This window comes from Pipra filicauda, unplaced genomic scaffold, assembly GCF_003945595.2.
Source record: "Pipra filicauda isolate LSUMZ 115617 unplaced genomic scaffold, ASM394559v2 scaffold191_size1418713_pilon, whole genome shotgun sequence".
Lineage (NCBI taxonomy): Eukaryota > Metazoa > Chordata > Aves > Passeriformes > Pipridae > Pipra > Pipra filicauda.
Window position 1 is genome coordinate 231,880 of NW_024104300.1, and position 13,867 is coordinate 245,746.

At 45.3% G+C, this 13,867-nt stretch overlaps 1 protein-coding gene across 4 annotated transcripts in view; it reads left to right on the top strand.

Moving 5' to 3' along the window:
• Positions 1 to 680: 680 nt before the first annotated feature.
• The window catches only part of GOLM1 (golgi membrane protein 1), a 41,199-nt gene continuing 28,012 nt past the window's right edge, over positions 681 to 13,867 (top strand). The window contains exons 1-3 of one of the 4 annotated variants that reach the window (XM_039380269.1): positions 6,266 to 6,726; positions 7,744 to 7,945; positions 11,101 to 11,276. In XM_039380269.1, the coding sequence (XP_039236203.1) occupies positions 11,148 to 11,276 (129 nt within the window). In that variant the 5' untranslated portion in view covers positions 6,266 to 6,726; positions 7,744 to 7,945; positions 11,101 to 11,147. Of the gene's footprint in view, positions 792 to 6,264; positions 6,727 to 7,743; positions 11,277 to 13,867 lie in introns of those variants that run through there. The other 3 variants (XM_039380270.1, XM_027731851.2, XM_039380268.1) reach the window with 3 other exon arrangements.

Sequence of the window (13,867 nt, forward strand, 5' to 3'; positions counted from 1 at the left end):
GTCTGATAACGATCTTCTGATACTACTTTCACTAGAAGTATCCAGAGGGTGATCTTGTAACTGCAGAAGCCAAACCAGACACATAGCGCAAATTGATGTTTGGCTTCCTGGGTGGTGCCATCGAGACAGTTTTGGCTTTGGTGGCAATAGGTTGTACTTTAATGATTGTAGCCTGTCAGGGAAGGATGAGATCCACCTGTGTAAAAAACGCAAGAAAATCTTTGGCAGCAGACTGGCTAATTTGGTGAGGTGGGCCTTAAATTGAAGGACTGGAGGGGTGAGGTTCAAAGTGGCAATGCTTATGCCATTGCTTCCTCCCGGGGAGTAGGCCATTCCAACTAGTGCAGCGACAGATGTTCTTTGGCTGCCTCTCAAGATGAGAATCATAGGGCTAGCAACATCCGTCTCTGACTTCGGACGTTCAGCTTCTCCTACGCGTCGCTTTCCAGAAACTCAAGCGCCTGTGGTCAGGCGTACAAATGTGGAGCTCAGCTGGAGCGCTGCTGAAGGGCTCTGCCCGAGCCGCTCGGGCGGGCAGGGCAGGGCAGAACCCGCTCTACCGCGGGTGGGCGACGCGCACAGGCAGCTCCGCGCAGCCCGGGGAACCCCTTGGGCGGGGGCTCCGCCGGACGGGGAGGGGCTGGGCGGGGGCTGCCCCTGCGGCCGCCGCTGTTGCTCCGCGCCCCGCCCTTCCTGCCCTTCCTACCCTCTCGCCAGCCGCCGTCCTTACTTGCTGGGGGCCGCGGGAGGTGCAGCGCTGGTGTTGCCCTTCTGCTCGGCTGCACGGAGAGGTGAGGCGGCCGGGCCAGGCGGCGGCGGGTTGTGAGGGTCCTCGGGCCGCGGCTCTGCCCCGGTGGGGGATCGGTGGCTCCCTCGCGGGATGTGCGGGGGGCGCCGCCGGCGCTGATGCCGGCGAGGGGCGGTCCGGGGGGACTCCGTCCCGCGGGAAATTCCCTCTCGCCGCCGGTTTTGCCTGCGGAGGTGCTGGGCCAGCTTGCCGAGGCTTAGCTGGCGTGCGTACCTGACACTGATAGCATTTAATTATACTGCATTTCTTGTTTCTTCAGCCAGCCTTCCCTCTTCAGTCCTTTTCTGTATCGAGAAGCGTCTCGCGCCAGAAACATCCCTGAATGCTGGCAGCGGAGGTAGAAATAGCAATGTCAGAAAGGGCGCAAGAATGCAGGTGTGCGATAATCATCTCCCGGCTGCCCTTCCCGGGGAGCGTCGGACTCAGTGGACTTCCTGCGGTCTCTCGCAGCCAGGGCTGTGACCTGGGACTGTTCACCCTTGTCCGCCGAGGTAGCCCTGCGGCAGCCTGCTCACTGCTTTCTCCCCCCCCGGGTAGAGCTGTGGAGATCTTACCCCTGCTTGTGGGGACTGACAGCTTTTCGCAAGTTCGTGCCTCCAGAAGCCTTCCTGCTTTTGCTTGAAAAAGTGTTACCATCACCTCCTCAGAAATGTTGGGTTGACTGTAGGGTACACAGTGAAGATTTGGTTTGTCTTCTGCACCCAGGAGGTTTGCCTTACTTTGCTTTATTTGATCCTTTGTCAGCTTGAAGATGGGAGGAGTTGATCAGGTTTTTAATTAATCTTGCTCTTTAGTTGATTCTTTTTGAACAGCCTTACATCTTAACAGCACTTTGCTCTTAAAGAACTATTTGTAATGTTGATCAGTTGTTTCTCCTGGGGGAGATCTAAATTTTTTACAGTGAAACCATATGTGTAGTATTGCTGTGGTGGGGAAATGGTAGCAATTGAGTGGGTTTCCTAATCTTTGTTTAAGATAAGTGGCTGTCCTATTAATTGTGATACTAAGATCCCAAGATAGTTCATGTTGTATGGAAAAAATACTGGCAACAAAATATTTTCCTAAAAAGAATTAAACAGTCTGACTAACTGTTGAGATAGTTCTGGTGTATAAATTTGCTTGTCTAATTTTGTTTTCATGCACAATATTTTCAGGTGGTGGTACTGGTTTTTACAAGTACACATAGGCAGCATGTCCAGAAACTTTGTGTGGGTATTTTAGAAGATTTTGTCGAGTTATCTTTGGCTACCTAATCTCTGTCATTAGAATAGATACCTACCTTAAACCTCTAGCATCTGTTTTGCCACACACCTGTTTGAGAACTCCCTTTAATCAGATAAAAGGCATTAAGGGTGTTTGGTTATTAATTTCTTGTAAAGTAGTCATTTGAAAGAAGAGATTTGAAAGAAGAGTCACCCCCCTTTGAAAGGATAGTGCTTTTTTAGTGTTTTCATAGTTTTCTGATCTGTTACTTCTAGTTTAAAACGCATTAGAAAAGGGAGACATAAGATCTGAATTGATTATCAAATGGTTATTCCTAAGCAGGATGAGAGTGCAGTTGCTGTAAGTGTTGTGGTGAAAATGCCCTTCCTTTCCTGTTCCTGTGAAGTGTGACTGATCATTTGGGTAAACAGTAAAATAGTAATTCTGTGGCATCCTTGTTTAAATTTTTTCCTTTTTTTTTTTCTTGGTGGTTGACACCTTAAAGTGAGCCAGTCATCCAAAGTATGAGAGTTTGAATAATGGCTGTTACTGAATGTTTCAGGGTGTGTTTTTTTTTTCCCCTGCAGTTTGTAAGTCCCTGTGAAAGGCTTGAGTACACAAAGTTTGTGTGTTTCAGTACACAAACTTTGAATCTCCATTGGAAAAACAGTGTTTCTGTAGAGGATGGTAAGACGGTCCATATGCTGTGTTTTGTGACAGTGTGTGCAACATTGAAAGCATAAACGTTGCTGCTAGCTGTTACTGGTTCTCACCATGTGGCTGTGAATAGTGGTACTTGGGAGTAAGATCCCATTGTGACTGAGAACCAACAACTGTATTTCTCTTCCGAGGATAATAACTACTGTGTTTTAACCATTTATAAAACTAAAGTGAAAAGGTTTTGGCTGATTTTTGTCACCATTCCGTTTCCACCCACCCGTAAACCATCATCTCTTTTTTTTTTGGAAGACTGGGCAGCCAAATGTTTGCTCTCCAATTCACTTTTTAAAGAATTTTTTATTTTTACAGTTTTATTTCATTTTTTTTTTCCTTAATAAAACCCAGTTTGTAGTACCTTGTAGTCTGATTTAGCTGTGTCTCAGTGTAACTAAGTTGTTAATGGAAGAGATTTTGATTAACTTGCTTGGTTAATACAGTATATTTTTATCCAAGCAGTCAGACATAGGAGTTTTATGACAATTTGTGAAAAAAGGCAATTTCTTCCAGAATGTCACTGGGAAATTGGAGAGGAACCTGTAAAAGATGGGAATAGCACCATTAGATAGCACCATGTGGGGGGCCCTTAATGAGAGGAGGTTTCCCCATCCTGGCCTGGTCTGGTTGGGATGGGATTGTGTGTCCTCTGTGCTGTGCATTAGCACCGTTAGCCCGCAGGTCATTGTTGTTTCGGTTTTTTTTTCTCCCCCCCCTCTGGTTATGGTCCTGCCTTTCCAAAGGACTTTTTCTAAGGCTTTGTTCTTCTTCAGAGTTCCAAGTACTCAGATCTCCAAGAAGGTGTCTTTACTTTTCAATGGCCACTTCAGCTGCACTTGGTCTTTAGATGCTGCCCTGGCTTACGGTGGCCTTGTGCCGCAGCCCAAGGGAAATTGGAAATTTCTCAACTGGCAGTTTGCTCAACTGCCAATTTTGTTTTGGCACAGATCAATACATCATCCATATAATGGAAGATGATTAACTGTGGGAATCTTTTCCTGATTGGCTCCAACACTTTTGCCACAAACATCTTGCATACTGTAGGAGAATTCTTCATCCCCTGGGGAAGTACCTTCCATTGGAACCTGCGATGGGCTTCACAAGCGTTGATGGCCGGGACTGAACGCAAATTTAGCCGAATGAGCTGGATTTAAATAAATGTGGAAAAACCAGTCCTTAATATCAATCACCACTAGGGGCCATTCAGCAGGGAGCATAGATGGAGAAGGCATTCCCTGCTGGAGGGCTCCCATTGGTTCCAGGACTTCATTTACTTTGCGCAGGTCTTGGAGAAATCTCCAGGAACCTGAGGATTTTTGAATCATGAACACTGGAGTGTTCCAGGGACTGGTGGAAGACTCCAAGTGTCCTTTAGCCAATTCCTGATTTACAAGATCATTTAGAATTTGCAGCTTTCTTATAGGTAGGGGCCACTGATCTACCCAAACAGGTGTCTCGGTCTTCCAACTCAGTTTGGGCAGCTGCACATGCTCAGTGACCCCTCCTAAAAATTTTCTTCTGTTCTCAATGTTAATTGCCATTGTTCCATGGCATCCCGTCCCCATAGTGTTATTGGAATATTTAAAACGTATGGTTGTAGAGATGCTGGCCTGCCCTCCGGCCCATACACGGTCAATACCTCCCAACTCCTGACAGGGTACTGTGAGCCTCCCACACCGCTGACTTTTGTGTCCGTAGACTGGGCCGGCCAGCTGCACGGCCAGTCCCTGGAGGCTAAGATGGTAATGTCCGCTCCCGTGTCAAGCAATCCTTCCACCTTAACTTTCTGCGGGTGCCCAGGTGAAGAAAAATAAACAAGACGTGTTAAAAGAGGTCGCGAGGTCCTCACTGAAGTTGCCCAATGGACTTCCTTCAGCGAGTCATTCCTCTGCTCCTCGTCCTGGGACACCACACAGAGAAGGTCATCAGCAGAGATCATCTTTGCGACAGGGAAGCGGTCCTCCAGCTGTACGGGTGGGAGAAGCACAGTTAGACAAATAGCGATGTTATTATTTGTCAACCCTGTCAGGAGAGTGGGGACCACAACAATGCCCTTTGCCACGGCCGAAAAATGAGAGATCATTAAGTACATCCTGTCAGGATTCACATTTGCAGATGGCCTAACCCTGGCCAACTGCTCGTGAGAACTTAGATGTATAGAGGGGTGTGTCACTGACAAAATGATCCACTTTAGCGGGGTACACTGATTTTTAATAGGGACTGGGTCTGCCGGAGGCCCCTTCACTACGGGGTAGCTGGGCGCGGTGTTGGGCGCAGGATGGAACGGAGGTGAGGGGTTACTTGTGTCAACGCGCCCCCCTGAGCGCTCTACTCCCTGTTTCCCGAATGCTCACAAGAGCACGGGCGAAGATCCGGTAAGGAGCTAAAGGTTACCTTTCTCCTCAGCCCTGGGGATTTTCTGGGGGGAAGGGGCTTGCCATTGATACTGGTCAGCGATATACAGCTGGAAAACCAATGACGACCCTTCCCACACCTCCGGCAGAGAGATTTTGGAAGATTAGGTTCTGGTGTCAATCTGGGACAATGTTTTTTAAAGTGTCCCTTCTGCCTGCAATTAAAATATGATTGGGACCCAGTAAAAGCAGCGGCCAATAGACGTGCCTTATGGGAGTTTGAGCCAATATTCTTACATGCATCTATCATCTCAAGCAGAGAAGGGTCTTTTAACATTTTTAGTGCCTTTTGGCAGTCCTCGTTAGCCTTTTCTATAACCAATTTATTAAATAAAATTTCTTGACTTTTTTTTTGGTGTACTTGTCAGCTAATTGCCTCTTTTAACCTTGTAATAAAATCTACGAAAGGTTCTTTAGGGCCTTGATTAATTAATGTGAAAGAGGGTGTCTGGACATAGGCGTCCGCCACCCTCTTGACTGCCTCTAATACCAATTCTTTTGTTACATCTAAAAATTTGAGTTCAGTTTGGGCCTGATCACCTCTGCTTGAGTAATTTCCCTCACCATAAAGCATGTCTATGGTTTGCTTTACCGGGATACCCCTCCTCTCCATCTTTTCATTTACATAGGCAGTAATCAATTTTTTCCATTCCGCTTCAAAAACGGATGATTGAACTGTGGAAAAAAGTCCACCTACTACCGCTCTGATGTCATATGGGATTAATGTATAAGCTAAGAAAAATGACTCCAGGAGGCCGATGGTGAACGGTGCTCCTAGCCCATACTCCACTATGGCTTTCTTAATATCTTTGAGCATGGGGTAGGAGATGGGCCTCCACTCCGAAGCCCTACCTCCTCCAGATATATGGGAAAAGCTTTTAAAAAGTCTATATCTTTTGCTTGTGCAGCCTCTTCCCTGAAGGCCCTCCAAATGTTGGACAGTTTTGGCTGCCTCTCAGGGGAGTACTGCGAGTGGTTCGTGTCCAAGTCTGGGTAGCGGCAGGCAGGGTAGGCCTCGGTGGTATGGGCCCTATGGGTGCGGCCATGTTGCCGGAAACCGGCCTTGACCTTCGCCCTGACCCTGCCCCTCGCTACCCTTCCGTCCCTAGAGGAAGGTCTCTCTAGTGACGAGGCGGAACTGGAGGGAGAGGGCGTGCATGTGGGCGTGTAGGGGGAGGGGTCCCTGATGCGCGCAGGTGGAGGCAGAGGCGGTCTGGAGGGTGGTACCAAGGGGGCCCGCCCCCTCTTCTCCCGCGCTGATGACTCCCGCGGCGCCCCTTCCCGCCTTCGCTCCTCGTGTTCTCTGTCTCCCTCCTCCCCGACGCCATTTTCCGCACGCCGTGATGTCTTTCTTCCCCTCTTGCCATCTTGTGTCATTTTTGGTCTGGTAGATGTCTCTGGGAGGCTGCTATTCATGCTCATCATTTGGTGCTGTAGCACCATCAGAATAAGCCTCCATGCTATCAGTGCCTCCTTTGCGGTGCGGTCCCCTCGTCATTGTCTCGCCACAGGCTGTAGCTGATGGCTTGCCACTGATCTACAGAGGTGTCGTCTGCAAGCTTATGACCTTTGCAGTCCAGCCACTTGGTGAGTGCTCTTGCAGATTTCTTATCTAGGGGGTGACCATGCTCTATAATAAAGTCCTTGAGGCGCCTATAAACCAGTTTCTGGGAGGTGGACAGCGAGAGTCCCATCTTGATGTTATATGGATCTCTGCAACAGTCCTTGATGGTATTCCTCCCTTTTTTGTTTTTCTTGGGTGTGGGTGTTGGGGTGGGATAAGGTATGTCCCCAGCTGCTCACCTCTCCGGTGTTCTGACCCGTGCGACTTCAGAGCCCACAGTCATCTGTCCAGCTGGGGGGGACTGGTGGGATGATCACCACTCCTGATGACCTCCAAGCCCAAGTGAGGACACAGGAGTTCTCTCAATGTGAGAGCCCTTCAACTGCGCCCCACGTTGGGTGCCATCTGCCACGGCCCGAGGGGAGAAAGGGAAAGGGGACGCAGCACTACACAAAGGGTTCAGATGCAGCTGAGGGTCTGGGTGCAATGCCAATTTATTGAGAGAACACAGGGACTTAAATAGGGTGAGTCTGAGGGGAGGATTCAGAACTGGGGAGGAGCATGGGACTGACAACTCAGGGTAAGATGAGATTGGGAGACAGGGGAAACGTGGGTGTAACTTCTGGGTATCCAGGGGAAGGGACAAATGGTAGCTCACTCTGCACTGCGGCAAACCTCAACCAATCAGTGACAGAGGAGCGGGAAAGCAGGGGAGAACAAGGTGGTAAACAACTTTTGGCGGGAAAGTCTGAGGGATAGAGGGGAATAATATGGGGGTACATTAAACTTGACATAAAACCAAATAGTAAACTGGAGTATAACAGACAGTCCAGTCAATTAATAGTCCATTTAAGCTCTGTAGATGTCCCTCCATGCTTGGAATCTTTCCTAATCAGACTTCTCTTTCTCCTCATCTTTGTACCATGAAATGACTGGGTGGTGGAGGAGGAGATTGGTAGGCAGGTCCGCTGGTAAGGGATAAAGGACCCCTTTTGCTTCCCTGCTCGCTGTGTGCCTATTGAATTTTTCATCTTTTCCAGTTGTTGCTTGGCAGATCTTACAGAAGTACACAGAACTGGACCCTGTAGCAGAGACTTGGCTTTTCGTCTTGGAGCCTGAAATGCACCATTTTGCTTTGTCTTTACTTCTAAAGCCTTAGTCTTGAGACTTGTTCAGCGAGGTTGTTACTTATCTGTAGTGGAAGACTGCTCAATATCAGCTATCGTACTTCAGCTGAGTCCGGTAAACGAAGGAATTGCACAGACTGATAGTGTATTAGTGTGGGAAGTAAAAGTATGCTATGTGTTAATTTGCTTGAATATCTTAGAGTCTAAAATATCTCCTTCTTGATGAAGCATCACTATGTTGGCAAAGCAGGATGAAATCTGCTGTTCAGCAGTCAGGAATTTTATGCATGTACTCATCTGTTGTGGACATTGGTGAAAGATGGATTCCTTCATGTTCAGTAAAATTACTTTTTTACCCATAAAATCAGAAACTCATTTTAATTTCAACTGAAATAACTGTGCCACGCCAGACGTTTCCTGGAAAACAGCATGTGCAAACGCATTTTCATGTAAATGTACTTACTGAGCTGATTTGCTTATCCCTTCTCCAAAATACATGGGTGCAGGTATCCATGACAGAAAGTTAAACAGTTTTTATTTTAAGCTGATGATAGAAGGAATATCAGTATTGCAACTGAGGTGAAGTTTTGGGTCTGCTATTCAAATGGAAGATCCTTCTGTGTGTTTCATCTCTTTCCTCTTCCTTTTGCCTTTCCTTCTGTTCAGTATGAAAATGTATTCCTAATTAGCATAAATTATTTAAAGACAAACAACACTGGATTTTCTAGAAAGAGCAAAGTCAAAAATGCTTTAGTGAAATCAGCACTTTCTTGCCTGTTTGTTTTTAATAGCTGAAAGCAGCAGAAAAGGTGCTGATGCTGCCAGAATTGTGTACTCTCTAGGTGTATTGGCATTTCTTTAATGTGGTTTTGTGCCTGTGCCTTAAGCTGCATGGTGAACAAATCATTCTTCCTTTGAACAGTATAGTTGCTTTACCTCTGAAAATTTCTGAGGTAAACAACTAGTCCCATATATTTATCCAGTAGATAAATTCCAGTGCATGTTGTTACTGCTGATAATGCGGACTACTTTCTCTATTTCTGTCAGCAGTAAGGAATATACCAATTATGTTATTCAAGGAATATCTGGAATGGTGTATTATGTCTTGCAGTGCTGTGTTTAGTAATTTTTCTGTGTTCTCAAATATACCAACTAATACTCTTACAGCAAAGAACAGGATACAAATGATTTCATGACAGGTTCTGATACACCTTTTTTGAAATATAGTATTTTATTCTGGTTATGCAGAGGCAAATCAGTTCTCTTGTTCTTAGCTAATGTGATGGTGCTGATTATCCCCTTTGTCCACCTCTCTTTCTGCTCTGGAGATCTATGGTTCTTGGTTTTCAGAGATCCCGTGTAAGGCAAGATGGCTTTGTACTTCTCAGGCACTCATCTTAGGAAGGCACAGGAGGAGAATAGTCCATGCAAGATGTATGTGTTTCTGCAGTTTTTGACTTTCTGTTGAAAACTTGTGCATATCTCTGCATGTTTGTTTTACTCTGCTGCATCTGTATTTTTTTCTTTACAAAAAAACCCCCACATGGTTCTTTCGCATGCCTTTGCTTTTTAGTGTTGACCTTACCTCATCTCTGTGTGGCCCTGTGGTGTCCACTGGAGCTGTGCTGCATGTGTCTGTTACCTCCTTGGCTGAGGTTTCCTTAGGCAAGAAACTCAAGTCTGGGGTGTCAGACCTTTGCAGCTGTGCATACTTTTTTTGGATTGTTTTGTGGGGTGTTTGTGTGATCGCGTGTGTGTATACAAAGACAACATTCTCAGGAAGCTGCAATTTACTCTTAGAACTCTCTGTATTCTCCATCCCCAAATACAAATTCACAGACTTTTCAAATGAACACATAGATTTGAAACTCTTTTGAGTCTGGCAGTATTGTGCACTTCGTGCCGAGAAAAGAAGAGAAAATAGATTATATCTTGAATGCAAGAGGCAATCTTGCAGGGTATGCATGTGCACGCTTAGGTATATGTGAGCTGTTGAAGTACTTAAATGCTGGAAATACAGTAAAATCAGCATTTCTGGTACCTGCTAACTCCTGTCATCACATTCTTCCCCTGTGTTTACAGTGCATGTCCACATGTAAATCCTTTGAGAGTTGCTACCATTTAATAACTTTTAATTGAAACCTGTGCATTGCATCTGTAGGGAAGAAGTTGGTTTGCTTAAGAGCATTGCCTTGAGAGACTGTACAATATGTTAGTAATAGATGTACCCATTTTATATTTAACTAGTGTCTCGTGATGCATCTGTATTTGCTGTCTGTCTGATCTTCTGTGCTCATTTTTGCTGGCTTTTGTCTGCAGGAATGCAGAAAGAAAAAAAGTTAATCTCAGTTTACAAGGGAGCAATCTACTAGAAGCTGTGACTGAGTTTCCCGGTGGAGTTTTAGGATTCGTTGATCTAGGTGCCATTATGCTTATTAGGACCAGGTTTTACCACATAATAAAATGAGTATGGCCTATTAGAATATAGAGAATTGCAATTGCCCTTTGCCCCTGCTTATCTTTTAAGGTGTGCTGTTTCATAGGAATAACATAATTCTCAATAGCAACCAGTAGTACCCCTGGTTCTGCTCATTCATTAAAGCAGGTTATTTATTTTCAGAAAGGTTATTTATTTTCTGTTAGAAGCAAAGCAAGCATCTGAGGATCAAAGCAGAGAACACTTAATACAATTTAGCATTGAAATCAATGCTGTGTCTGCTAATATTTTTATTTATTTTTATTTTTAGATAATCCTTAAAATAATTTGGTTCAATCTGACTTATTTATTTACAAGCTTGGAGCAAAGAAGTTAAAATAGTGTTATCAGATGAAGTAACTTGAAACTGTCTAATTCTAGGAAGCAAAGTGCAAATTACTTCTCAAACAGAAAAACTAAGTTGATTTTCTCTCTAAATTAGGTAATAAGGAATCTGTCCTCTCTCTGTAAACCAGTGTTGTCTAATTAACTTTTTGGGTGGAATATATGATAAAAGAAAGGCTGTTTTGTTCTGTTTATTGCAGATTTTCATTCTATTGTTAGATGTATTCAAGACATTCCCGTCAAGACCATGTGAAGCTTTATGTACAAGCTAATAGTGTGTGATGGCCTTTCTTTGTCTTTCAGATGGAAATACTTAGATAGTATACCTCCCTTGCTGGGTGTATGCCCATCAGCTGAGAGCTATTGCATTATTGCTAAGAAAATTTTTTTGTGTATATAAAATGGCTGTAGTGGAGGATGTAATATAATGTGTCATTTTTAATTTGCAGGTTTCCACACTGTTGTGGTTCTTTGGATTTTTTTTTTTTTCTTGGAAATGGTAGGTCTAGGAAGCAGCTGCCGAGGGATGAAGTCTTCGCCGCTCCTCATGGCTGCACTTGTGGCGTGCATCATTGTTTTGGGTTTCAATTACTGGATTGCGAGTTCTCGCAGCATGGATCTGCAGGTAATTTTCCTTTTGCTCTGCATGTTGTTTTGTACTTTCATGGGTAATGAACATAGTTCACAAGAAGGATGCTTCCCTTGCATATTGCAAGCCAGGAGCTTCAGGTTGTTTTAGGAACTTTCGCAAATATTATATTTGTTGCTTATCAGTAGTGGGAGATGGGGGTAATAGGATGAATGCCTATTTGTAGGTGAGAGGGACGCAAAACTTGAAGACCTGCATGTATATTACTTCTACTCACACAAAACATTTGGCTATTTTATGCTGTTTCAGTTTAAAGATATGGCAAATGCCATCCTCTGTTTTTTTTTTCTTAACTGTACATTGAGACTGGCAATCTGTTTTTAATGGGAATGGGTTTTTGCAATTTGCTCAGCTGTCCTGGTTTCACTGCAGTTGGTAATGAAGCCCCATGCAGCTGCTCATCACTCCCCCAGCACCAGGATCAGGAGGAGAATCAGAAGGGTATAAGCTGGAGAACTTGTGGCCTGAGATAAAGACAGTTTAATAGGGAAAGCAAAAGCCACACATGCAAGCAGATCAAAACAAAGAATTAATCCACTGCTTCCCCACGTCAGGCAGGGTTTCAGCCATCTCCAGGAGAGCAGGGCCTCATCATGTGTAACAGTTATTTGGGAAGACAAATGCCATCACTCCAAATGTTCCCCCCCACCTTCCTTCTTCCCCACACTCTATATACTGTGCATGATGTCAATGGTCTGGAATATCCCTTTGGTCAGTTTGGGTCACCTGTCCCAGCTGTATGTTCTCCCAGCCTCCCACGTACCCCCAGCTTCCTTGCCAGTGAGGCAGTGTGAAAAGCAGAAAAGGCCTTGGCTCTGTGTAAGCCCTGCTCAGCAATAACAGAAACATCAACCCTGTGTTCAGCACAAATCCAAAACATAGCCCCATACTAGCCACTGTGAAGAAGGTTAACTCTATCCCAACCAAAACTAGCATACCCGTCTCCCTAGATTTGTTCTCTTACATGACCTATAAGATTGTATGTGTACTTTCCCATGAAATACAAGAAAATCTAGGTTGTTCAGTGTCTAAAAATCTGTATTTGTGTTTCTTAGTAGCCCTTCTAAAGGAGGACACAAAACTCACATAGAATAATTACCTGCTATTTTTTTAATGGTAACTCTAGTTTTTGTGGCTGTTGAGCTTGTGTTTTAGTCTTTTCTAGAGCATTTATTCCGAAGTAGGCTGTGTGAATCAAGTTTCTGCTTTGTGACAATTCGTGCAGGATGGATTTTTTTTTCCTTTGTTTTTAGTAAGCAAACCTAAAAGGGAACAACCTGGTATCATAGATTTACTTATTCTAGAAAAACCAAGTGGAATTTTTTTTTTCTTTCCACTTCATCCTTATGAAAGAGGGATGTTGAACGAGGGAGAGGGAGGTTGGTTCTTTTGGCTGGGGTGGTTGACACACACAAAAGAACTAACTAACAGGCCAGCATTCCAAGCTCATGGCCCTCCTAAGACTGTGGGGCAGGGTGATGAGTTTTTTTTTCTTCTCTCCTCGGAAACGGGAGGCACTTCACTTTTACCTTAACTCAGGCAAGGTGTGTGTTGGAGTGGTCCGAGGTTTGCTTTGTTTTTCGGCCTGGTCATCTGGCTGTTTTCTGGCCTCCGCTTGCCTCCTTTTTTCCTGCGCCCTGTTCTGCCCCCAGCCCAGATCTGCTCGGATTTCATCGGAGAGGCTTGACCCATCTGCAGTGGAACTTTCTGGGGAGGAGGTCGCCTTTTCCTTCCTCTGATCCCGTGTTTGGCAGCAGCTTGTGCCCACTGATGAAGGGCAGGAAATCCTGGCCACAGCCTGCGTGAGTTTTGTGGGAAGAACCCCCTTTTTCCCCTTTTCCCCTTCCCCTTCTCGGTGGGGGGGCAGATCTCCATTTTCGGCTTCTCCCACGTACCGGGCCCCACGTGGCTACCGCCAGAGCCCAACAGCGCCCCCTGCTGGCCAACACCGAGCAACTGCAGGCTCTGCTCCTCCAGTGGTCCAACAGCGCCTCCTCCCGATCCTGGTTGGAATTGCGCCAAAAGGCAGAAAGTACTGAACTGTTTCCGTTTTGAAGGGGGTTTTTGGGTACAGGATTATTGTTTGGTTGTTTTTGTGTTCTTTTGTTGTTCTGCCAATGCACATATATCTTTCACTAGAGGGCTTTTATTTTTCCTTTCTCGATACTTCCTCAGTTGGTGCCTCTTAATTTTGGTTTACAATTGCTTAGAGGGAGGAATTTGGTCTTCCTCATAACTCATCCTCCTTAGCAAAATACTTCAGTCTCATTAAACTGAGACGCCAGGTAATGACTGATGAGAGCTCCTCCCAGATTTTACCAGTGAATTTGTATCCTGTTTGTAACTGAGCTGAATTTTAGTACTGTTGACAGCTGAAGGAGTTAAACTCTTGTTTCACCTCAGAGTGGGCACTGTTCAAACAGCCACTTGTCTCTGGCCATGCAGTTAAGGGTATGTCTTGGCTCTTCCTTGTTGTGACTTCTGAGGCTCTGGTCATCCCTTGCTTTCCCTTTAGTCATTGGCCTCAGGATGGTGGCTACCAGCAGGTAGTGACTGTGTCAATACCA